Below are 26,929 nucleotides of genomic sequence, written 5' to 3'. Positions count from 1 at the left end.
GACATTGAAATTCTTGAGGAAAAACACAGAGAACATTATTCTTACCAGCAAAACCTGAGGACTAAATCCTGCTGATTCCAGTGTATGGCACATTTCCTTTGTAGAACTCTCTCCATGCAAACATTTCCAGAAAAACAAGCTACCTAAAACAATCAACAGAAACAATATCAATGAAAGGTCTATGTGGTAGATCAGGTTTTGCACAGCCTGAGACAGAAGGCTTTAGGTTAACAATGGATTATATAACACTTCATCCTTCCCAGGTGGAGGAAGGGAATATTTACATAGAATTAACCAGTTCATAAACCTTTTTCTGAGCAATTAGAAGACTCATGCCAAAGAAGTAATTTGGTAAGGAGATGTTTTCAGAGGACAGGGACAAAGTATTCGTTCTTGTACTCAGCCCTACTTGGCCTATCATTTCAAAGTACAGCTAAGTACAAGCCCTTCTTTGTTATTATTTCCTTTATTTCAGAATCCAACCTGGTTAGTTGGTATCTGGTACATGGATTTGGGAAATTCAAAAGTTAAGCTAAAAGAAAAGATAGTCTATTTTAGGGCTGCAATAACTCAAAAATTACCCTGGAAAACATTAGACCTTCAACAGTTCTTACCTAAAGCCACATACTCTCCTTCATCCAGCTTCTTCACGTTAATCATGTCCTTTTCATATTCTAAATACTCCAAGAACATTTTTACAGACAACACGCTATCTTTATCCTCAGCAAATCGAACAGTTGGTTGGGTGTTCTCTTGTTTGTAGTTTTCCAATAATGTCTGGAACCTAACAAACTCTTTTTCATCTAGCCTGAGTAATTTAGCCAAGTCCTTAAAAAGCAGAAAGACAATAAAAATGTACATTAACAAAGATTCCAATCCACAAAATGCATCAGCCAAAGACAGGGGGAAAAAGTTTCAGAAGAGTCTAAATGCTAATTTCAACATACTGTACTTGAAATTAAAAAAATTTGAAATCACTCACGTTATCAGAAATCGGAGTCTCTGACTGCAGACTCAGAGAATTCAGTTTGCTGACCGACTCATAAAGATGAAGGAGTTTTAACTTGTTTGAGCAAAACTGCAGCAAGCCTTCATCCACAGACTCAAGTTCTGGGGAAAAGCACATGAATCTGAATGAATATTTTTATATGTATATTTCAATACAAGGGGAGGGGCGGGGGGGGGAAAGGAGAGAGAGAGAGAGAGAGAGAGAGAGAGAGAGAGAGAGAGAGAGAGACCCACACACAAATGCACTGAAATTGTGAAATCTTCTTTGCAGCTTCATTAAAATCCTTTGTAGGAGTGAAGTGACGCATGTCATGGAGTAATATTCTTGATGCTCTGCTGTTTCCATTAAGATGATATTTAATTTGTACCAATGATCTTGCCCCAAGGCACATAAAGTATCAGGTTCATTTTTGATAAGTTTTATATCGCAACACCAAAACACAAGGTTACTACAGAGGACCTCTCCTGGTTTAAAACCAGTGCATATAAAAATAAAAAAACCCACTATGATACAAATGCTATAATTGTAATTATCAAGCAATTATGTTTTTTAATACAAGACAAGAAGATACAATGTTGTAACAGTTGTAGTCTCTCAGTCATATTATCAATGTATAAACATGTCAAGTCCCTCACTAGAAAGTTAAATATACAAGCTACCAAGATCAAATGTGCAAATGAACAACTCTGAGAAATCAGAAGACCTCCTGTTGCATTTGAATTCTACAAAGTTTAGGAAAGCAAAGTCTGACTGTGTTGTGGGGTCACCAATTGTCATTACCACAGGGTTCAGAATGAAAGAAAGCACTCCAGGTCTCTCTATCAAACAAAGTCAAGAGTATCCTCATACTTAGTGCAAAAAAAAAAAAAGTCTAATGCAAGCTGAAAGATTTGATTTTTTCCATTTTGCCTAAGGAAGACAATTTCAGTTAATTGGGTAATGCAGACTGTCAAAGAAACAAGAACCTAATAATTAAGGACCTCGTAATATGCCATTTTAACACACACACAAGCAATCAGACACAAAAATGTCTAAAATAGTAGCCAACACTTTGCAATTAGGAGCTTTTCTAGACTGCATAACTACTACTCAAAATGTAGAGAACCACAAACAAGATACCACCATGTAAACTAGGGCACAAACTCACAGCACACCCTTAGTAACTGTCTACATGCATACCTCTCTTACATTACTAAATCAAAGAAGGCAAGGCTACTTCACATTAACCAAAGTGAATGAGTTCATGGACAGTTACTGTGAAATAGCTGACAGTGCAAGTTAACACCCCATCTTAAAACATGGTAACCTGTTCATGGCCCCCTACTCAGTTGCTTTTCCTTCCACCTATTTATCAGATACTGAATTCAAGAAATGAAATTAGGCAACAACAACAAAATCATTTGGTATGTTTAATTTCCAACTCCATATAAAGGAAAGCAAGCTAACTCTTTAGGAACAAAAGTAGTTACAGCTACTCCTTGCTTAACATTGTAGTTATTATGTTCTTGAAAAATGCAACTTTAAGTAAAGCAATGTTAAGCAAATCCAATTATATCGCAGTAGTTACCTACTAGCAGGCAGCCAAAAAACGTTATGATCGAACATTGCATGACTTTAAACGAGTATGTTCTCTAATAGATCAGCAACATAACAACATGGTAACCGGGACAACGTTAAGTGAGGAGTACCTATATTCACTATTTAAAGCAAATTTTGTATCCCCAGGACAGTAGGAATGTGTAACAGCCTTATCCTAGAGTAGCAAACTGTTGGTTGCCATTACTGTGCTGGGCCACTAGGCAACAAGGGAACAGGTAATAGCTTTAAAAATGGGTCTGTTAGTTGCAATTAAGTAGAGCTTAGGATACAAGACAGACACCAGTGTGACTTACAGTGGTACAAAGTTACTAGGGTTCTTTTGCACAGTGACTTACACCACTTTAAGACCGTACATCTTGTGGCCATTCCAGTTTCACATCCAAGTAAGGGTAGATAATGCCACTGTAAACATATAATGCACCTGCCTCTTTAGTGACATTAATAAATGCACGTGGCATTGAGAAAGATTGTAAATAAGATGTTCCTATACAAAACATCATCTCTGAATAATCTGTGAACATGTGAGCTCAAAGAGCTTTCCAGCATACAATTTTCCCTCTATGAAGCTCAGCCACCTCTTTAACACTCTGCTATTAAAAATCCTGGAAACAAAGAAGCCCTGTGCAGCTTGCTACAGATATCAATTGACCTTTTTCCCACAACAACAGCATTCACATAGGCCAACATCTGTTCACTAAATCTATTTACCCATAGTGTCACCTGCAGATATGTTGCTATTCTTGAAAAATTAGAAGGTGGGCACTCCAACCAAATCTGTTTTATTTTGTGACCAGCATGACATAGTCATGTATGGAAAAAGAAGGTGTGCAGAAAAAACACACACTTCAGATTACAAAGAAAAATCAATTAATATATAACAAAAATAAACATGCTTTTCCAATTCTGTAAGCATTGCCATTCTACTGTTCTCTGTGAAAATAGCTTCTTGTAATAGCCTATATTTTAGCACTTCCTACAGCTATTTAAAAACTAGATTCTTCTCCCCTAAGAACAGGCCAAAATTAGACAGTAAACCCCACGGGTGAAGTGTACTTCTGTTAAAGAATAAAAAAAAAAAAAGGGAAAACTCCTATTGACATGAGTGGGCAAGGATTTCATCACGAGGAGCTCAAGTGACAGAACGCTGCATCATATAGGGCTTCCTTCACTTATGTAGGGCAAAGAACAGTGCTTTCTATGCACAAGCATTCTGATATCCACGAACAAATTTTGTTTATTCACTTCATTCAGTAATCTGCTATGAACGATAATGCCAAGGGTCCTGTTCTGTGCAACACTACTACTGCACAGAGGCAGAAACTGAGTATAGCTGATTTAAACATACAAAGTACTCATACATACAAAGTAATGAGCTAGTGAAAAGACCGTAACTGTATATACAATTTAATTACTGGCAAGACATTGTAGGAACACACTGGATATAAATGTTTGTACCTAGATATATTAATTTTTATTTGCATTTGTATGAAGCTAGTTTATATTATTGTCTTTATATACATAAAGCATCAACTTCATTACTCATGGATTTCAAGTGAGAATTATTTCAGCGTGTATTTTGAGATGTATGGCAAGTGAAGCAATTTAAACTGAAAAACTACTGGGGAAGTTGGAATCAATGCCAGAATTACTTGGCAGAAAAACCAACCAGTTGAATTTTGAGGGAGTGGTATCCCACAGATAGCTCCATCATAGCAGTAGCCCAGCTTCAATGCCTTAACATGGATACAACTGATATCTTTACAAAATAAACTTGTACCTACCTTGATTTTTTAAGGTGTCCATCAATGTCTGGGTAATGTTTGTGAGAGATGAGAATGGCACACGTTCACTTGCCAGTATTTTTTCTAAAGCCTATTAACAGAAATTTAACAATGAAATTTTTCCATTCTATTTCACTTTAGTTCTAAAAGCATGCAAGGAATCTGTAACTACTTGTTTTTATACATATTTGGAAAAATTTGAACCTGCAATGAGGACAGCTCTTTTATTGATAGGTTTATACACCTATCTCAATTTTACCATGGAAGGGATTTTGAAGTCACAAAACTACTTCATTAATTTTACGTGGTATGTTACAGAAAAAATGAAGCAAACATACAACACAAGTCCTTAAGCTTTGCTAATCAGCGATCTAGGAAAAAATTAAGAATATTGTGAAAGGTTTATAAAAGATTTGTATATGAAATTCTTTCCCAGTATGAAAGTCCCATTCTCAGAACATTCACCTGTTTTTTTGTAGCTGGGTATTTGATATCAAGAATTAATTCCTTTGCTTCAGCTTCAATCAACTCTACAAAGAAAGATGATCAAATGTTTAACTCACATTTTAAGACTGGATTCTAAAAAGCAATTCATGCAGTTAAGATGCATACTTTTAATTGTTTGGTGTGATATGCTTGGAGGAGCTGACATCATACATTTGGAAAACTCAGCAACTGAGTGTTTGTCTAACTGTACAAACAACTAAAGTTTAACTTCAGAATTAAGTGCTGAACAGACCCAAAAAATCCAGATAAGGACATGCAGCACACTGAAAACTCTCTTTTAATACTGTTTTGCAGGGTAGGGAAAATCAATTTAGGTTAGCTGTTGACCTAAAGTGCACTTTGCTGGGAGCACCATAGTTATAAGAATTTTCTCCAGGTAGCTTCAAAAGTCTGCCACCTGTCTCTTCCCAAGATGTAGTACACTTCTTAAAATTTTGGGGTGGGATTGGTACTGGTTAGCTAGTATTAAACAAATATCTCAGAAACCAAGAAAAAAAAGATATCTTGTATCCCATGATAAGTCATCAGTGGAAATCAGAAGCGAGTTGGACATCCCCACCAGACTAAATTGTACTTGTCTAGACTTTACAGGTTAGAAAAAGAGAATGCAACAAGTGCACTCAAGGTTCTTACCCTATTTAGAGTACTCAGCACTATTCTAATCTGATTGTCACCTTTTAAAATGCAACCTCAAGACTTCACTTAAGACTAACAGACACTAAAATGGCACGAGGTGTTAGCTGCCCACAATTCACATATGCCATATACAATAAAGAGTGGATATTGTCCAAGTCAGTAAATGAGGCGCTAAGAAAATGCAAACGTTTAGGAAAAACCTACCCAGATTTGTGGTTTTAGCTTTGAGTAAAGCGCTTATTTTCTTCACTAGATGCATATCCTTTGCTCGCTCACTCTTTTTATCACTGGAAAAAAAGTTTCGTTTTTAAACGTACAATAAAAACACAATTTAAAAGTTCTAGTAATTATATTTTTCTTTCTTAACATTATATTCTCTTGAGAAAATCATTTTCTTCTATCTCTGGTGTGAATATATAAAGTAGCTGCTCTAAGCTGTTGTAACGAAGTCATACAAAAATATTTATATATTTTATTTTACTTTACTCACAATGAGTAGCACCTTACTTTATACTGAGACTACTCAGGGATTAATGTACTATCTACTAAAATAAAGAATAGCAGCATCTGGCCTTCTAGTCCTAAGTCTTCTTTGCATAAGTTAGTCAAAATTAATTGTATAGAATTTTTTATGTTATTATAGACTGATTACAGAGAATTCAGTCAGCCTTACCTGAGTGCTAAATGGAAAGGTACATGAATAGTTTTCATACTTCCAGATACTGGGTCGACAAGACAGATCTGGTAAGTCTGAGGCTGCCAACCCTGACTGGTCACATTGTTTAAACCCATTATTTTATACCCAGGGTACAGCAACCTGAAAGAGACACAAATAATGCTTTTACACTGAACAGTGAGATTGCCAACATACCTTGTTTAAATGCAGGATGAAAGGAGAGACTTTCACACAGCCAGCACCAGCATAACTAATGAAAACCATCAAAACACCTAATTACATGATGATGCATACCAGAGGGGCAAAGACGAAAACGGCAATGTTTATTTATAAAATAAGAGCAAGCTACACTTCGGACCAGTATCAGATGTGTTAAAAGCAACTAAAAAAAAAAGTCTACCAAAATTTGTCATTGTAGACACTGGCATGAGGCTGCCTGAGATGTCAATCTAGCATTGGCTAATATGTCAACATAGTGAGCCTTTCTTACCGACAATGTTTCCCAACATTAAAGGCACCAACTCGGGGTCCTTGCTGAGTACTCCACACTTCCAGGATACCTCTCCTTGGAGCATAGATTACAAGAAACTGTGCCACTCTACTTGGACCTTGAGCATTCCCAAAGGGAGAAAAATCCAACTTTTCAGTCTCTCGTTCATGAAGGTCCTCTACTGTCTGTATCCAGCCAATCTGTGCATCACGGTAGCCTTTGGGAAAAAAAAGAGAGACAGAAGTCATTCATTCTTATAAATGGATTAAGTTACAAAGATACATCAAAGCCAACTTACATTACTACATTAGCATGCTAATTTAATTTTTTTTTCCAAAACAGGACTGCTGGCAAGTAACCTCATCAGGTCATTGTTCTGGAGACTCTTGTAAAGGATTTGAAACACAAAACATGGCCCACAACAGTGTTCCTTACGAACCACCTGCAGAGCTTTTTCAAGATAACAAGATAAAATGATTCCAGGGAAGCCACTGAGGATAGGACAATCAGGCCTGAAGCAGCCTCCCCCGGGTCTGAAGCTAATTCAGTGCCCAATGAAATCTGTGGAAAAACTCCCACAGACTTCCTTAAATAAAGGATCATAGTAATAGGCAACTGTTGATCCTTCTAGATCATGGTATATGCAGAAGAGATGATCAGGACCTTTGATGAGTATACCTAGGCAGGAGTATGGAGACCTATGCAAAGGTAAAAAGACAGGAATTTCCTTGTAAATTTCTGGATCCCATGTAGCTCCCAAAAATGTGTGGTTGGTGGAAGCCTCCCATCCACCCAAATAAACCCCCCCAAAAAATGGTTACTCTGACAACAAAAACGTTTTTTTGCAGTAAATGCAACTAATCTAGACACTTCCTCACATTCACTCTCATAACAAATGGATTAAGTATCTGCTCTCCACATACTCTTTCTGTATAGAGAAAATGGGCTGTCTATTATGACCACAGAAAAATGTAACATCAGTATTGCAATGGTGCACAGGTTTCAGCAAGTGCAGATGACATCCCTTACTGAATGGGAGAGGCAACCTAGTGACAGATGAGGAAAAAGCTCGAGTACTCAATGCCTTGTTTACCTCAGTCTTCACAGACAAGCACACTACTGCACCAGGCAGCAAAGTTTCAGGAGAGCAGCCCCAAGTGGTGAAAGAATAGGTTAGGGATTATTTAGAAAAGCTGGATGTATACAAGTCCATGGGGCCCGATGCAATGCATCTGAGGGTGTTGAGGGAGTTAGCCAATTGCAGAGCTGCTGGCCATTATCTTTGAAAACTCATGGCGACTGGGGGAGGTACTGGACTATTGGAAAAGGGCAAATATAGTGCCTATTTTTAAGCAAGGGAAGAAGGGGGATGCAAGGAACTACAGGCCAGTCAGCCTCACCTCAGGCCCTGGAAAACTCATGGAGCAGGTCCTCAAGGAATTCATTTCTAAGCACTTGGAGAAGAAGAAAATGATCAGGAACAGTCAGCTTGGATTCAACAAGGGCAAGTCATGCCTGACAAACCTGATTGCCTTCTGAGATATGACTGGCTCCGTGGAGGTGGGAAAAACAGTGGATGTGATATACCTTGACTTTAGCAAGGCTTTTGATATAATCTCACACAGCATTCTTGCAAGCAAGTTACAGAAGTATGGGTTGGATGAACGGATTGTAAAGTGGATAGAAAGCTGGCTGGATCATCAGGCTCAACAGATAGTGATCAATGGTCTGAGGTCTAGTTGGCAGCCAGTATGAAGTAGAGTGCCCCAGGGGTCAGTCCTGAGGCCAGTTTTGTTCAATATCTTCATTAACGATTTGGAAGATGAAATGGAGTACACCCTCAGCAAGTACACAGACGACACCAAGCTGCGAGGAGTAGTAAATATGCTGGAGGGTAGGGCTAGGATTAAGAGAGACCTTGATATATTGGAGAACTGGACCAAAAGAAATCTCATGAGGTTCAATAAGGACAAGTGAGAAGTCCTGCACTTAGGATGGAACAATTCCATGCACCAGTACAGACTGGGGACCAATTATCCAAGCAGCAGTTCTACAGAAAAAGACCTGGGGGTTACAGTGGACAATAAGCGGAATACGAGTCAGCAGCACACCCTTGTTGCCAAGAAGGCTAACAGCATACTGGGCTGCATCAGTAGGAGCATTGGCAGCAGACTGAGAGAAATGATTCTTCCTCTCTATTCAGCACTGGTGAGGCCACATCTGGAATACCATGTCCAGATTTGGGCCCCCCATTAGAGAAAGGATGTCGACAAAGTTGGAGAGAGTTCAGCAGGTGACAACAAAAATAGTGAGGGGGCTGGGGAACAGGACTTCTGAGGAGAGGCTGAGGGAACTGGTCTTGTTTAGCATGGAGAAGAGAAAACTGAGGGGAGGCGGGATCTGAAAGCAGCCTTTAACTACCCGAAGCAGGGTTCCAAAGATGATGGAGCTAGACTGTTCTCAGTGGTGGCAGATAACAGAACAAGGAACAATTGTCTCAAGTTGCAGCATGGGAAGTTTAGGTTAGATATGAGGAAAAACTCTTTCATGAGGAGGGTGGTGAGGCAATAGAATGGGTTACCCAGAGAGGTTGTGGAAGTTCCATCCTTGGAGGTTCAGCTCAAAGTTCTGGCTGGAATGATCTAGTTAGGGCAGGTCCTGCTTTGAGCAGAACTAGATGACCTCTTGAGGTCCCTTCCAACCCTAATTTCCTATGATTTCTATTATATTAATACATACATATAAAGAAACTCTTCTCAGAGTCTGTAAAAGGGCAGTCTGTTCCTTTAAGAGGGAACAGTCAACCCTATTGAGAGAGCCCAGCTGCAAAACATTTGGATAGGCAGGTAATGTCCTGCTAGGAGCTTTAAAAAGCTCCCAAGAAAGAAAAGCAGGAGAGGAGGAGGCAAATTGTGAACACAATTGCTTCAGAGTCCAGGTGACTGGACAGGGCAGAATGGTTTGCCTTTTGTTTCTTTGCTGCTGAAAAAGTGTGTTACCCAAGAAGACTGGCTGATGAGAAGCCAGCAGGCTAGACAACCCACTTACAGAGACATAGCAATTGATCTACAAAATAAGTTTTAAAAAACTGAAGCAGAATTCAGATGAGATTTCTAAGCCATTCATGAAATCACTTAGGAGAAATTATAGTTCTAAATATATGCTTTCATTTGCTGGCATCTCTGAAGTCCATGCTGGTCCCAGTAAGAACACACAAAACATTCAGTCATTAATTACTTATTAACAGTTCACAACTTGGAAGATGTTGTGAGTGAGAGAATGCGTGGATCACATCACCCTTTGCTGTAAAGTTATTTAAACAATTAATTATAAATATGGAAAACTTGGCAGGCAAAACTGCTATCTACATAGAACATGCTTGTTTGACTAAGAAAGGAATCTAGTGAATGTGGAAGCATATTAAATATACCATAAAAATACCAGAGACAAGATAAAAATGGGAAAGCAACTCTCTTCCAAGCCATAAATATGTTTACCAGATAAACCCATAATTATGGGGGAAGGAAATGTCTAGGAGGAACAAAGATACTACAGACATTATTTTATAATAGTTGCCAAGATATCTATGCAAGCTGGAAGGATGGTGAAAATGAAGACTCCTTCACACCCCACCATTCCAGTCCCAATGAAGTTCCCTTCACACAGCAGCTGTACCTGTACCCAATGCATCAACAAAATAAGAATTTTTACTTGCAAATCTGATTATTATAATTCCTTAAATTGGCCTTTTATTGTCCCCTTTGAGACTTCTCTTCCTCCCATCTACAAAGAATGTCTGGAGAAAGGACAACCCTTCTTTCCTATGCACGTCATGTGGGAAAACCAGCAGTTCTGGGCCAAGACAACTGAGTGGGGAAAAAGAGAAATCATATACATGGAATACAGCCTAGTGCCTCTGGACTACCATGTTAAAGGCCTCCAAGACTTCTGGGTTTGCTCTATGGACAGTAAAGAGAAGACAACATACTAAATAATCTCTCACACCTTATGACAAAACATGTGTCCGTGTAATGGGGGAGCTGGAAAAAATTTTCTTCTAGAAATTCTGGTCATATTATAGCACCAGCTACAATTGGATCTGTAACCCTCAAAAGGGAAATTTCTGAAACTTTCCTACAAAAGAACTCGGTCCCAAGAACATGAGATTAAATACTCTATCCTGAGAACAGGCAGAACACCCAAAAAGAAAGCTAACTGGCCCAACAATGTGAAAGTTTCTGCCTTTCCCAGCATTTCTGTGGTGTGAAGGGTAGGGAAACAGAACGTTGCTGCTCCTTACCCCAGATTAAAAAAAAAGAAAGAAAAAGAGAAAAAAAGATCTAGAGCTATACAACACAGGGGGCATATTGAACAAAATAACTCAAACCCTTTGTAACAAAGTGAACAGATCTTACTGCAGCAGGACCTGGGAAGGGAAATTCAAGCAAAAATGATGTATACATCAGTATCTGAGGTTACTAATTAAACCGTCACTAATAATCACACTAATTCCTCACCTCTGCCATCCTGAAAGTATACTAAATTTCACAGATTATAAGTAAAACACGAATGGAAGTACTCATAGTTCTAAGTCAATTAAACATAAAACTAAAACGTTTCTAACAAACAGCTTGCTTTTTACTGCCATACACCATAGGTTTACCTTTCCACATACGAACTGCAAGTCCTCTTGTAACATCCAGTAAAATAACTCTTCCAAAGTCATCCGTTACTGCGGCCAATGTGTTACATGGAGAAAGACATATGCTTTCACCGTGGCGTCGGGAATCTGGAAGTCCAAACCTGAAATCACAAAAAACACTATTATTTACAAAAATACAATTTAGGAACAGTTCCATATACAAACTTATACAGAAATAGTAAAAATGTTTCAGACACTATAAAGGGTTATTTTAATAGACAAAAATGCAGATGCATCGTTTTGCTATTCTAAAATGTCATGCTATTGTCTTTTTTAAAGTCTCAGTAAACTGAGAACTGAAAACGGCAATACAAAAGACTGAATTCAGTTCATAAGTAAAATTCAAAGAGGAGGCTAAGCATGCACTTAACTTCCCTTGTTGTGCACTGGCATGAAACCATCTTGCAACAAGAGATGATTAAAAAACTAGGCGACTGTAGCATTGATGTTTATAGTCAGATGGATTGCTAATTGGCTGAAGGGTCATATTCGACCTGGGGGGAGTGGGCAGAGGAGTCCCCCAGGGCTCGGTCCTTGGGCCCGCACTGTTCAATTTCTTTATCAGCGATTTGGACAACAGGGTGAAAAGCAACCTGTTCAAATTTGGGGTGAGGTGGGCATGCTAGTAGGGAGGGAAAGACTGCAGAAAGACCTGGATAGGTTGCAGGGGTGGGCTAACAAAAACAGGATGCATTTCAATACGGACAAGTGCAGGGTGCTGCACTTGGGCAGTAGTAACCGGCAGCATGCTTATAAAATGGGAAACTCCCTTCTTGAGAGCACGGAGGCAGAAAGGGATCTTGGAGTCATCACTGACTCCAAGATGAACATGGGCCGACAATGCGAGGTCACGGTCAGCAGGGCTAACCGGACCCTATCATGCATCCACAGGTGCATCTCAAGTAGGGCTAAGGAGGTGATCCTCCCTCTCTACGCGATGCTGGTCAGGCCACAGCTGGAGTACTGTGTCCAGTTCTGAGCACTCCACTTCAAGAGGGATGTGGACAACATGGAGAGGGTCCAGAGGAGGGCCACCCGCATGATCCGGGGACAGCAGGGCAGACCCTACAATGAGAGGCTACAGGACCTGAACCTGTTCAGCCTTCACAAGAGAAGGCTGAGGGGGGACCTTGTGACCATCTATAAACTCACTAGGGGGGACCAGAAGGGTTTGGGGGAGACCTTGTTTACCCTAGCGCCCCCTGGGATAACAGGGAATAACGGCCACAAGTTGTTGGAGAGTAGGTTTAGATTAGACATCTGTAGGAACTACTTTAGTTAGGACGGCTAGGATCTGGAACCAACTTCCAAGGTAAGTGGTGCTGGCTCCTACTCTGGGGGTCTTTAAGAAGCGGCTCGATGCCTACCTGGCTGGGGTCACTCGAGCCCAGTTTCCTCCTGCCCAGGCAGGGGGTCGGACTTAAAGATCTACAAGATCCCGTCCGACCCTACTTCTATGATTCTATGATCTCATGGATCCTCTCCACTGCTAATCAGACCCATACATACTTTGATTGGCAGTACAGCCTGATGTTTAAAGCAGAAGGGCTAGGAATCAGGAAAACTACATTCAAATTTCCTAACTTCCTATTGATTCTCTCTGAACCACTGGGCAAGACACAATCTCTTTGTGCTCATTTCTCAAAAGAGTAAAACAAAACACAATAAGCATTTTCGCGAGGACTTTGAGATATGTCTGCAGTGTTATGTGCTGCAAGTCATTTATGAGCTTGCTCATAAGCTCTACTGTACTACTTCAGATGTTAAATTTGGGCCTTTTATGCTTAACCTCTTAAATAAGGATTTCCTTCCTGCTAAACTGGGCAAGAGGTATTTTTTGTTTGTTTCGGGTGGGGCGGGGGCACAAAGTTGGACACACATTGGCAACCAGAGACTATTAAACTCATTTCATTTGTAAACTAAGTGAATTTAAATTTTCATTATAAAGATAAATAAAAACCCTACAAATAGTAAGAAGCCTTGCTACAGTAGGTAACGAGAAAAAATGGCTCCAATTTACTAGCTAAACAGATATACAAATAATTCAAACAATCAAGGAAAAGCTTCAAAGCAACTGAGGACTATACAGAAACTAAACTTGCCTCACTGCTAATGGGGTAGCAGGTTCAACTTTGGGTTTCTGTTTTTGCACAGGTTCTTCTTCATGCTTGCTCTTCCAACCAAGCCAGCCACTTACAACAGATAAAAAAGATCCCCAAATTAATAAAATTAAAATCCTGAAAGTTAGCTACTAAAGCAAAGTCCTACTTAAAATTATTTTATATTTTCTTACCTGGCAGCACTGAATAGTGCTGAAGTCAGTTTACTAGCAACTGCTAGTGCAACATGAGATAATAGTGGCTGTGTGCTACCCTGAAGGAAGAAAAGAAAACATCCTAAACAAGTTAATGCCAGAATTTTTTAAACAAAGATCTATCCAATCACAGCACCATATAAACCCAAATGCTGAAATTCTAAACACTCAGAATTGTAAAGATTAACTCAGGTATATAGTGCTGGGCAAAGGTCTATAAGTATGCTGTCAAAATTTGCCATCATCCACATTCATTTTTAGTACAAGTCTTCAATAGCTTTTCTATCTGAATGAACTACAGATAATCTCAGCTACAGAAGCCTTATGAGCCTGGATCTAGGGAGAAAAAAAAGTCTCTGCAGCCTGTTAATTCACTGTCTCCAAAACAATAATATGCTGACATCTCCAAGTCCCACTTTACTGTTCAAGAAGCCCTCCGCAAACACTTGATAGCCTCATATGCTACCTGACCACAGAGGTTAAAAATGCTCATGCTTCATGGAGAGTTATTTGGTCTGATGTAGTACTGGCTCCTTACAGATATCTGCACGTACAAATTTTCCACAGATATCTTTGGGGGGGAGGAACAAAATCAGAACTGTGTACATCTTCTAATCATTTTGTTTGAGTTCATTCCGTTTTGGAAGCTTTGAACGTCAACAAACAAATATATAGCCACCCTTTTTCATCAACACACACACAGTTCATAAATCCATGGTGAAAGGGTCACAAGCAAAATCATTTTAATTTTCTTCTACAATAGTTACGATTAAAGCAAAAAAGAAACAGAGAACAGAGGTGGTCATCAGCTCTATACAACATAACTATGCATGCCGCAAGCTTTTTATTAAGTCTAAAAAAATAGTAAACTGATAACAAGTTCTCAAGTGCAAGAAAAATAAACTTTTAAAAATGTTTCTATTATTAAATGCATTTGATTTAGCATTAAAAATCCTGGATGACAGGAACCTGTGGCATATTTCGCAAACAGATCCTGCCAATTCCATCAGGAGTTTTTCTTCAAATTACCTCTAAGTTCTGAAGGCTGAAGAAAAATAAAACTCGGCACAAATTTGGATAAAAGCAGAATTATCCAAAAATAGGTTTTTTTCTCCAATATGGAAAGGGAAAGCTATTAATACATACAGCCAAATTGATTAATCAAGCTAATTTCATAATACATTGTATACATACCTCCAAGGCAAAAAAGAAACCAGTGAAAGGATTGGACCCAACAGTGATGTACTGAGACATAGCTGGTGGACTATTCTTTATAGCTGCATTATATCCACCTATATTGGATGCAGTCTTCATTTGATCAAAGGGAGACAAAGTCATGATACCTATTAAGAAAAAAAGAAAAGGATCTACTTGGCATTTCAGGTTGTAAAATTCTACATTCTTGGTCAGTCATAATTCTACAAAAACCTTGAGGAGACTTTATTTACTTCTGTTTCTTTAATACAGCAGAACCCAGATCATCCAAGTGGCTTACAACCTGCTTAAATTCACAGTGGGGTTTCTAAGTGAAGTAGTCAGCTCCTTGCTGCCTTTTTTCTTTTCACTACTAAGGTACCACTTCTTCCCTCAGCTAAAACATTTCAGCAGTACAACACAGCTGAGCAAAGAAGCAGCTCCCTTTGAAATAAAAATTGCAGCCATCAGCTAGCACAGATCACAGCTGTTTGTAATGACTGCATATACCCACCAACCAATTTGCAAACCCTCATCTTCACAAGAGCTACAGAATTCTAAGCCTACAAACTATATCTGGGTTATACTCTACTTTATAAAGCTGTAAAAATTAACATAAAAAGTGATAATCATGCATTTTAACAAGGAAACTAGAGACTAAGTAGTGACTAAGATTCCATTCCCTCTCTACAGTCACTGTGACAGAAGGGAAATCCTAAAGAAGGAAGCTCTTCATAGCTGGCTTGGATAATGAGAACCACATCACTGGCCCCTCACAGAACCAGCATAGGGTGGGTACTAGAAGTAGTGCCATGCACCCACACCCCCAAAATTCAACAGCTGAGAAATCTATGTCACTGGTTATCCAGCTGCTCCTCCTCACAACTATTTTCTTTTGAGGCAGGTGGATCAGCCAGGTATATCCCTCCTCAAAAGATCTACCCATCTGAGAGGACTTCAGAACAAGCAAGCTTCCCCCATTCCCAGAGATCCAGAGTCTCAGACTAACTGGAGGCCAGTACCATTCTCTCTGGAAATAAACTATCTGAACCTCAAACTACCTACTGCAGACAAACCTTCTACTAGTCTTTATTCTTTCTACCAGACAATCCTGTAATTTGCCACTAATATAGGAGGAGACTACATCTGACCTGGCCTCACTCAAAATAAGGGGAAAAAAAAAAAAAAAGGGGGGGGGGGGGGGGCAGGCAAAGATGGAAAAGATTCCCAAAAAGATGCTACATCTTCTTTCCTTCTGGTGCAGTGATAAAAGAGACTACAGAAGAGGAAATGTTTCTTTCAGTGATGGCTCAACTCATCCACAAGTCCTTAATCTTCTCCAGATAACTCCTAGATTTCTTTATTCAAGCATCATCCTATATCAATACTCTGGCATCTGTGGGAACCCCCTTATTCAAACAGAATAAAAATGGTAAAATTATTTCATCTGTTGAAGGCCTGAAGTTAAATGGTACCGCTTACCAACACTTGCATGGTCAATAATAGCATCCACATCCTGCAAGCCCCACTTCTTATAAGCTAATGGTGGGGGCTGAACGTTCTCATTGCCTGATGCTGCCGCTGCCAAGTTTTTTTGAGACAAATAAAAATAGCAGTTAGTTCAAAAACTACTATAGGCAAAAACATGTCAGCTAATGCAATAACATTTTATACCAGTGGTGCTCTTTTTTCATCCACAGGCCACATAAGCAATGCCAGGTCAGCCCAATGGGCCAGATCTGATCAATGGGTCCAATTTGGGATGTGGCAACACCTTGCCGGGGGCCCAATTACCTCCATGTGGGGCTGACCTGGCTAGGGCTGATCCAGCCTTCAGAAGCTTAGAAATTTGGCAGCAGGGGAACAGTGAAGGTCTTAATTGCCCCCACCCCCTGCCACCAAATTTCTAGACCTGTGGGGACCCCATGGACTAGATACCATGGCTCCATGGGTCTGGGGTTGAGCATCTGGTTTTTTACTATCAATAACATGGGTCAATGTTGCTGCAAGTAATACATTTGGAGAAAATTTAAAAGTTTTTGGTGGTCATTAGACCTCAGTCCATAGAGTAACCTGCAACTCTTTAAGACATTTTTGTATAACACTTTGACATATATGCTAAACAAAATAAGAATTTGAACGTTATTGTCCAGAAAAGTTACAATCATAATATCTAACGCAGTTGTATTTTTTTAATTCCAAAATAATCCTTTTGGCAATTTGCTTTCCCTTATTAATTTTGATTTAATAATAATGTTCCATACTCGTTCGTATTTGTGCTATGTTTGTGGAGGCTGGCCCATGCCAAATGCAAGTAAGTAGATTCAGAGCTCCCAAATCACAGAATACTAGGAGTATGAGAAACAGGCCACATTTGATTTGGACTGAATAGGGACAGCAATTTGATTTGATTTGGATCGATCACTGTCCCGATTCGATTCAGCTGAATCCAAAGATTTGATGCCGATTCAGAGAATCAGTAACCTGGACATAGACGCAGCTTTACATGTTTTTTCTATATAACTCAAGGTACCAGGTGTGGCTTGCAAACGCTGCGATGCTGGGGCAGATGGAGCGTCCCATAGGAGCACGAGGGGAGGGGGCACACACTTGGTGGTGAACCTGGAAGCGGACCCAAAGCACGTCTGGATCCACTTCCAGGTCCACTGCCAAGCACAGGGGGTTGGGGAACGGGACCCTGGGTATCCCCCCAGTTGCGCGGGGGGGAAGCAGCGCACTCCCTGGTAGACCCAGAAGTGCTTCTGGTCCACTTCCAAGTCTGCTGCCAAGCACGCTGGAGACCCCCCTTGTGCTCCTGTGGGACGCTCCATCAGCCTCACCATCACAGCATTCATGAGCCACCTGGTACCTTGAGGTATGTAGAAAAAACATTTAAAGCTGTGTTTATGTCCAAATTGTAGAATCTTTCTGAATCTCTCCAAAACCATTTGGAGGGCTCTGATTTGATTCGGAGATTTGGCCACCAAATCAAACCGAATCTCTGCTGAATCGAATCGGCAACCGAAGCTTTGCACAGCCCTACAGAATATGCATTAGTATACCTGTGTTTCTAGCAATGTGCTCACCTCAGGCCTCATTAATATTCATAAGTATAAATTTACAAGGGAGTAGAACCTGAAAAGCTGCCAAAATACTTTTACTGAACACACTAAAATAGAAGCTAGATTTTGTTGGTCTTGTCATAGAAGATATAAGAAGGCTATTGAGGATATCCTAATGAGGATATTCCTCATTATAACCAAAATTAGCATCTGCAACTTTTCTTGTAGTCTAGCAACTCTAAAAGAAAAAGTCCTACAGAATTGAAATTAAACAGATGGGCTCTCTCATCAATGGAAATCCTACTCTTCAGGTAAAAAGCATCCCTTGGCAAGTATTTTCCTGCGTGGAAATATAAGCTTGTATAAAACTGACAAATCACATGTAGCCTCAACTTGTCTTTATTCTGTATGTCACAAAGAAGCCACCATGTTAGACTGCAAGTTTGAAAACCATTGTAGATCACAGTAATAGGCAGCCTCTCTTAAAACATACCTCTTGCCACCTGATTACGACAAGCACGAAGGGACTGGAAGAGGCTGAAACCATCAATAGTTACAATTGCAGCTGGATACAGGATACTCAGTTCTTCGTTCTTTATTTAAAAATGAGGTAAGGAAGACAATCACTTTTCAGCATCTTAACAGCTTAACAGCTTAGCTTTTTCCTCTGAAGACAAGCTTTATAAACAATGCAAGACAAGAGTTACACTTAAACAGTTAATTTCTAATGGGTTTCACACAATGGAATATGAGGTACAGATAAGGAAAGGAGTCTTAATTTCTCTGACATCTCAGCATTCAAGTTATTTAGATATAAAGGCTATTTTGTAATTACCCTTAGAGTTCTATCCTATCATTGAATTTTATATGCCTAGTCATATTTATATTTTTTAACATATTTAGTTTAAAAACACACACAAGTTATTGCAGCATGTAAAAGTTTATAAATTTAATTAAAAGGAAAGGGCACCAAGTGAAGCATTCATTTACAAGAATGCTACAGTAATTCAGTTACTCTCTACCTTACAGGACTAGAAATAATCCAGACAATGTGAGACACCATGGTATGCTCCTGTCTGCATCTTTATAATTAGTTGGTTTAAGGACTCTTTTTCTAGAACAGGGATCAGTAATTTACAAGCCATGGGCCAAACCCAGCCCACAAAGCCATTTAATCCAACCCATAAATGAAGGACGGTGGGGGAGAGAGGAGAGTGGAATGGCCAGCTTCAACAGCAGTTGCTTTCCTCTGCCACCACAGGGAAAAGCAGCAGCAGTAGGTGCTTCCCTTGTGCTGCCCATAGGAAAAGCAGTGGCAGTGGCTTGATTCTAGCGCTTTCCTGCCTCAGAATCAAATGGGGTCAATCCAACCTGCTGTCTTAAAAGGTTGCTGACCACTAGTCTAGCACAAGTCCCTGGTCTCCTACTGTAAGATTTACACTGGTTAAAAATGCTAAAACACAAGGCTTATGGAGAAAAGAATTCTGGGCATGTCCTGGAACAGTATCATTTCTCTTCTGAAATAATTTGCTTCGATACCTGTTCTGTGACTCCAGGATGCCTGGGAATTTCATACGTTCTGCACTTAAGCTGCAGGACAGGATCTTCATTTAAAAGCTGTGCAAGAAGTAACACTCCATTCTAGAGAAAGAATACAGAATGCAAACATTTATTCATCTGCCACTGAAATTAGGCCACAGAAATGAGAACTTACCAGTAACTGGAATGCTGAGTGGGTATAAAGGCACCTCAAGCCCTTGAGCCTGGAACCTTTTTCCCTTAGCAGAAACTATATAGCATGCTTGTACCTGCCCTTCCCATGCTCGGGTCCACATTGATATACAACACAACTGAGACTGCACTTGGGTACACAGTGATCCAAGAGATGACCAGACAGCCAACCATCCAGATAAGAGTACACTGCAACTCTGTCTTCCTGAGACAGGCCACTGACAACTGAAATGAGCCAAATGAAGACCCTAAGAGCTGTAACAAATGAAAGAGCCATGTACTGAAAACACTCTCAGCCCACCACAAAACAGTTATTTTCTCTGGGAATTTGATGACTCACCACTGAGACAGATGCTTAATAGGTAATAATTCACTAATGAAACAGAAGCTAAGTGATGACTCAGATGCTAAGCAGGCTCACATCAGAGACTGAGCAACAGCAGCTAATAACAAAACATTGAACATGAGATTGCAAATAGAAGACTTGAGCTTTCTTATATCCAAGGTGGACTGCACACCCACCATTCCTCCCAGGAACCAAGTAACCACTGTAAAAAATCCCATTCTTCTAAGATGCAGAGGAACCCCCTTCCATTGTCACTAGGCTAACGGGGGGAGGGCGGGGGGGCGGCAAACCTGTCACAACAGCTCATGAACACGTCCTTCTGAAGACAGACAGGGAAGGGGAATTGGGAATGGACAGCAAACTCAATTCTGCAAATCTAGCCATAATTGTATTGAGAAGTGATTGATCAGCCATTAGTGGTTAAGGACCCACAGCTGTCGAAAAGGAAGGGAGGTGGATGACAGCCTTGGAAGGCAGGATGCACCTCTCAATTATTGATGAAAAGCTTTTACAGGTATAAAAAAACAAAACCTGACTTGCTATAACTAAACAATGGAGCAACAAGAGAGGAATGCCAAAACTTACTGAGATGCTGGCAACTTCTTGGGGACTCCTGCAGACAGAACGTGAGAGAAGGAAGAACAAAAAAAGACTGTTGGGATGGTCTTTGCTCTGAATAGGATTTAGATCTGTGCTTCCTCTTATAGCCAAGTGTACAGACTTCAAGGGAATGAAGGATGGTCCTCTAATCTTTAAGGCTATGCAACATATCATCAGTTTTAGAACTAATGAGCATGATTCTTTCTATCATATTCTGCACCTCTCTTGGGATACCAGAGCCCTGGGATGAAGAAAAATAAATCTCATGCATATGCCACGGTCACAGAAAGGGAGATGGCATTCTCTGCATCTAGGGCAGCCTGGAGGGAAGTTTTGGCTGAGCCCCGATCCCACTGTGCAGAATTAGCCCAGGGAGAGCTGGATCCAGCCATGAGGAACTTCCCCTGCTGCCAAATTTTCTGACCCACAGGGATCCCTGCAGGCTGAATGCCAAATCAATGGGCCACATCTGGAAGTTGAGCACCCCTGCTCTAAAATCATCTATTGAAAATGATAAGGGCCAGGTGCATTTGGTGAGGAAGAAGAGAGCAAACTGTTGTCAGGTACCACCTTTGTCATAGAAGCCAGATCCTTGGAGTCCTCCCAAACTGAGGAGAAGACCCAAAGATTATGTAGAAAGCATTTGCACAGTTGAGGCTGAAGAATGGAAGCCTGGTCAGTATTACCTGTACCCAGAGTCAGTCCATAGATGAAAAGACAAGGGCCATAATGGCCACAATGGGAAGTCAGAGAAAGATACAACTGGGTCAAATGCCAGGAAGGAAACAGGAGACTTGCTCTGAGGTTCTGGACATTCTTTGTATTTTGTGCTCCCAGAACAGAAACTAACCCCCTGAACTTTCCCAAGGAATCAAACATAGAGCCTGGCCTTGCACTTCTTTCTAACCTGGGAGACTTACAAATGGAACACTTCCTAGAAACATGGGACACCACAAAAAGAGGCAGTTGTTACATCCATCCATAGCAGGCATTTTGCTCCACTGCAGGATGGACAGAGCCGAAATCTCAGAGAACCATGACAACATTCAAGTGAAAAAAGTATACTGAAAAGGAAAATAAAATTACAAAATGATCAGTTTAATATGGGGGTAAAATACAGCCTCATATAGTTGAAGCAGCAGACAGCACCACCTAGAGGACACCTGAGATTTAACCAAAGAATCAGAAACCAAAGTGAAAAAAGGGAGCGGGCAAAGAAAAAGTAGTGATAGAGCAATTCTCCAGGAAAGAAGAATGGAAGACCAAACAAAAAAAACCCAATAGCAGAAGGCTTTTAGAAGAGCTGTAAGCTGAGCAGAGTTTGAACAGACTGTAGACACTCACACAACATAGTTGAGAGGAACAAAGCAGCTGAAAACATTCACTGAGCTTCACAATTTTGGCACAGAACATGAAGAGAGGTGGGACACATGCACTCTATATGGCCAGTTTTAGGACAAAATCTTTGCAAACAACTTTGGCACTCGAGACATATGTACACCTACACCAAGAATGTGCAAATGGACAAGCACTGAAAGAAGAAAATTTTACAAGGTGCAGCAATACATCATTACTTTACAGCTGCTCAATGCTGAGAAACAAAGACTCACCTCAGTGTAGAAACGAACGTAGCCAGAAGTGAAGCCTACCACAATGCAAGTCCAATCAGGACGGCCCGTGGAGCTCCTGTCCCATTCAAAGATAAAAACAAATATTTAAGAGAAAGATCAAGTCCTAGCTTCAGAGACATACAAATACATTCCACTGATTTTAAAAGAAATGAAATTATCTGAAAGCAGAAGATGGCACACAGGAAAGTCCGTCTATTCTTACCTCTTTTGACTTGCCAATGGAATGCACAAGGCACTACTTACACATTCTCTAAAAAGAAAACAAAAATATTAAGTATATTTCATGCTCAAGTTCAGATGACACACTGCCATCGTTTACTGTTACACAAAAATTTAATACATTTTCATATTTTACTAAGTAGTTCTAATGTTTAAAAAATATTTACTTTATTAAAGATGAATATGTAACAGAGATAAATAAACAGCAAAATGCTAACAAAACCATTCTGCGAAATTATACACAATTTAAAGTGGCACACTGTGTATTAAGAAAAGACAGCTGCAGCATCTATTTATGTCATTGTGGATTTGCTACCCAAAGTGGTTGAAGAAAAACCACTCTCATTTCTATTATTAAAAATATAGGTATTTTTATAGCAGTATGTGTTACATTTTAAGAAATTACTGGTGTACATATAAAGTAACGAAGTCCCTGGAAAAAAGTATAATAAAGCAGAAAGCAAAAGATGCAAAAACAGCACATGCCACAAAAACATTAACATGAGTCATACTGTCTGAGAAAGATGCAGTAAAAAAAGAATACAATTGTGAGGCAAAAAAATAAGCTATAAACTAATACTGCAAATGCTTTCAGTACATCACTATAAAAAGACAGACATTAACAAATTATTTAGCTATTAAGATTACACCGAATGAACAAAGCACAGAATCCATTTTTTAAAGCAGGGATTGTCGACTGGGGGTATGTATATAGCCAGGGATACTTGGAAAGATGCTAGGGGGTATGCATGGGCAGGCAGGGATGAAGCGCTGCCCACTACCCCATGCCATCCGCTCCCAGAAGCAGGGCCATGGGGGGCGGGGGAAGGAAGAGGGAGCAGTGGCTCCCCTCTGCCGGCCACACAGGTGCTGCCTGGCTGGCCAGAGACCATCCACTACCTTGCGCCACTGCTGCATGTTGCACATGTGGCTCTGCAGGCTGTTGACAGGCGGCATGCGATTGGCCAAGCGTAAGGGTCCAAGGCCAGTCAGCAGCCCAGTCACACATGCAACCGGCTACCACCATGAGACCACTGCTACCCCCCTGCTCCGCATCCAGCTGCCACCACCAAAAGAGGTACACTCCTTAAAAAGGCTGAAAACCCCTGGTTTAAAGGACAGCAGGAACTGCCTGAATAATGTAAAAAATCTGCAGCTGTTGACTCAGAATAAAAGGGAAAGATATGCTATTTTTCGATTCCAATTGACTACTAGAAAATGGTTAAGATTGTACATATTTAAGAATGAGATTTAGGTTCTCAATTGTTACAGCTGGTGAAATAGCATAAAATTGTTTTATGTCGTTTTCAAAGGAAATAAAAGGATCAGAAATTAATTTGAGTTCAGGACCTATAAATTACACAATTCTATGTCTGAGATGTTTAGGAGTACTATTTGTCAAGTGTTCCAAGTAAGAACAGATTTTTGAACAGATTTTTCTAAATAGTATTAAAGAGTAATTTGGCTTTGATAATTTACTGGGGTGAGGGGTGGAAATCAATGCAAGGTAAAATGGCTAGTTTCTGCTTTCAAATGTCATTCTTCCTATTTTAAAGGAATAACAAAAAGTTGCACAAGAAATAACAAACCTGTAATTAACAAGATGCTAGAAAATTTCCAAGAGAAATAAGTAAGTATAAATTAAATTCTGTGCTTAGTAATAATGTTGATATGGTCTATATCAGCAACCTTTTGGAGCTGTGGGCCAAAACAACCAAGCTCACGTCTGAGACAGGTTGGTGTTGCAACCTGGCTGCCATGGCAATGGCTTCTCCCTGCTTCCACCGCTCCCTGGATCCCAGCTGCAGCCCTAGCATAACTACCAGTCACACAGCCCTGGCACACCTCTTCAATGTGTGAGCGCCCTGGCTCCACCCCACTCATGTGCATACAATGCAACCCTAGCTATCCCCAAAGATGCCCAGCTCTGCAGGCTGGATCCAATGGCTCCACGAGCTATATCCAGCCCATGGGCCTCATGTTGCCACCCTTAGGTTACATGAAAGCAAATTAATAAAGAACCCTGCCTATTTTCATTTGATTATCCCTAGGCCTCACTACTCCCATAAAAAGCACTGCAGTTAGAAGTACAGTGTTCTCATGAGGTCTCATATTACTAAGTTTGCACAATGTTTGCAAAACTACTGAAGTACCTTTACTAGCATATGAAGAATAATCTAATTAAATTATACCTGTCAAAATGAAGTACACCTGTGATCTAGCACACTCAATTTTCATTGCATTTTACCACTTAGAACTGTGGTGCTCAACCTTTTTGGCCAGCAGGCTGGATGGGAGGTGCCCAGGCTGCCTGCAGGCCAGATCCGGCTGGTGGTCCCTATGCAGAACAAGGCAGTTGCAGCAGAGCCCCATTCAGCTGTGCAGGGCCAAGGGACAGCCCAGGTCCAACCTGGCCCTTCAGGGGAGGAAGAGGGCATGGTTCAGGTGGAAAAGGGGCATGGTCTAGCCCCAACCCAACCCCACAGGGGGAGGAGGCATGACCAAGCTCCAACCCAGCCTCACGGTGGAAAAGGGGTGTAGGCCCAGCCCAATGGGGGAAGGGGACTTAATCTGGCTCTGCAGGGGTGGAGAGGAGGAGCCTGAGCCAGCCCCAACCTGCCAAGGGAAAAGGGTGTGACCTGGCCTCATCCAGCTGTAGTGGTGAGGGGACGGGGTGTGACCTGACCCATATCTGCTGTACAGGGCTTGGGAGTTTGGTAGCTGGTTTGCTGTCAATATACATTTCACAGGAAATAATTAAAAATATTTCTTTGAACTATAAGCCAGAACAAATATACACTGTGGTTACTCATTTTCCAAAATAAGGATATAAAATAGCATAAGGTTTTTATGGAAACGCTTATTAACAGAGCAAATGTTCTCTTATACAGGCAGTATATCAGGGAGGTGACATTTCCAACGCAGTTACACGTTAAATGTCAAACTGAAACAACTACTGCAGACATTACAGGTAAGCTCTATTCCCCTAAGAACAAAAAAGCATTCAAGCTGTTAAAAAAATTGAAGATTATTCTAATCTTCTAAATATAAATTTGAAAACAGGGGAAGTGGGCACATCAGAATAGGATGCAATTTAACAAGGATAAATGCAAGGTAATGCACTTGCGGAGAAAGAGTCTCCAATACACCTACAGACTGGGAAGTACCATTCTGAGTACCATGGCAGTGGAAAGGGATCTCGGAGTCATAGGCAACGCAAAAATGAACATGATTTGCCAATGTGACGAGGTAATAAGCAAGGCTAACCGCACTCTTTCTTGCATTAGTAGGTGCATCATGAGCAGGTCTAAGAAGGTGATACTTCCCCTTTATGCGGCATTGGCGAGACCACAGCTGGAGTATTGCATCCAATTTTGGGTGCCGCACTTCAAGAGGAATGTGAATAACCTTGCAGGGCAGCCATGGGGTTCAGAGAAGGGCTACTCGTATGTTTGAGGGCCTGCAAAAGACAGACTGAGGGACCTGAACCTGTTTAGCCTCTACAAGAGAAGGCTGAGAGGTGATCTTGTGGCTGTCTACAAACTCATCGGGGGGGTGGGTCAGCAGGGAATAGGGGATACTCTGTTTACCAAGGCGTCCCTCAAAGTTACTAGAAATAATGGCCACAAACTAAAGGAGAGTAGATTTAGATTGGACATCAGGAAGAAATTCTTTACGGTGAGGGTTGCCAAAATATGGAACGGGCTTCCAAGAGAAGAGGTGCTTTCCCTTACCTTGGAGGTGTTCAAAAAGAGATTATTCAAGCAGCTGGCTGGGGTTACTTAACCCCAGCGCTATTTCCTGCCTAGAACAAGGGTTCGGACTCTATGATCTACAAGGTCCCTTCCAACCCTAGAAATCTATGAACAGTTGTAAATAATAGAGATATATTAAAGAATTTAGTGAAGTCATGTACATAAAAGTAAAGTTTAGTGAACAGCAGATATTACCAGTTAAGGAGATATTGGAAACAAGTTCCATAGTCTTTAAGTACCCATCAAACCTGCATATCATACTAACTTACCAAAAGAGATTTTACCAGTGTAAATGGAGTTGCTCCTATGAAAGAGCTTGTGTTACTTTAAGTCAGAGGAAAGAAGCAATGAAAAGCCAGGAATGTATTTTAGAGTATTCATCGGATGCATCACTCAGCGTAGTGCCTTGCTAAGCCACACTGCACCTGTGCCATACGGTAGTTGCTGCTGCATGGGTGCCAGGCGGGGAGGGGGGGTGGGAGGAAACACAACAACACAACTGGGGTGCTGTACAGGGAGGCTCTGCCACGAGCCCTCAGAGGCCCCTGATCACCACTGCTGCAGTCGATGAGTCTGGGGCTTAATTTTTATTAAATTGCCAGGATGCTGGGGCCAGGCAGGACAGCTATTGGGGCGGGGCAGGGGAGGAGCTCTGCCATGTAGTCCCAGAGGCTCCA

General features: G+C 40.7%; 1 protein-coding gene across 5 annotated transcripts in view; it reads right to left on the bottom strand.

Moving 5' to 3' along the window:
- The window catches only part of RAB3GAP2 (RAB3 GTPase activating non-catalytic protein subunit 2), a 75,168-nt gene that overhangs the window by 27,369 nt on the left and 20,870 nt on the right, over positions 1-26,929 (bottom strand). For all 5 annotated transcript variants that reach the window (XM_006022340.3, XM_006022341.3, XM_025202569.1 and 2 more), the window contains 17 exons: positions 22,481-22,528; positions 22,258-22,333; positions 19,510-19,611; positions 18,464-18,563; positions 16,391-16,489; positions 14,909-15,057; positions 13,694-13,773; positions 13,503-13,592; positions 11,362-11,501; positions 6,699-6,915; positions 6,206-6,349; positions 5,737-5,819; positions 4,855-4,919; positions 4,390-4,480; positions 983-1,110; positions 615-828; positions 46-143 (listed from right to left, as the gene is read on the bottom strand). In XM_006022340.3, the coding sequence (XP_006022402.1) occupies positions 46-143; positions 615-828; positions 983-1,110; positions 4,390-4,480; positions 4,855-4,919; positions 5,737-5,819; positions 6,206-6,349; positions 6,699-6,915; positions 11,362-11,501; positions 13,503-13,592; positions 13,694-13,773; positions 14,909-15,057; positions 16,391-16,489; positions 18,464-18,563; positions 19,510-19,611; positions 22,258-22,333; positions 22,481-22,528 (1,924 nt within the window). The remainder of the gene's footprint in view (positions 1-45; positions 144-614; positions 829-982; positions 1,111-4,389; positions 4,481-4,854; positions 4,920-5,736; positions 5,820-6,205; positions 6,350-6,698; positions 6,916-11,361; positions 11,502-13,502; positions 13,593-13,693; positions 13,774-14,908; positions 15,058-16,390; positions 16,490-18,463; positions 18,564-19,509; positions 19,612-22,257; positions 22,334-22,480; positions 22,529-26,929) is intronic.

This window comes from Alligator sinensis, unplaced genomic scaffold (assembly GCF_000455745.1).
Source record: "Alligator sinensis unplaced genomic scaffold, ASM45574v1 scaffold178_1, whole genome shotgun sequence".
NCBI classification, from domain to species: domain Eukaryota; kingdom Metazoa; phylum Chordata; order Crocodylia; family Alligatoridae; genus Alligator; species Alligator sinensis.
Note: the sequence above shows the minus strand (reverse complement) of the source record. Positions and strands in the feature narration are given on the sequence as shown.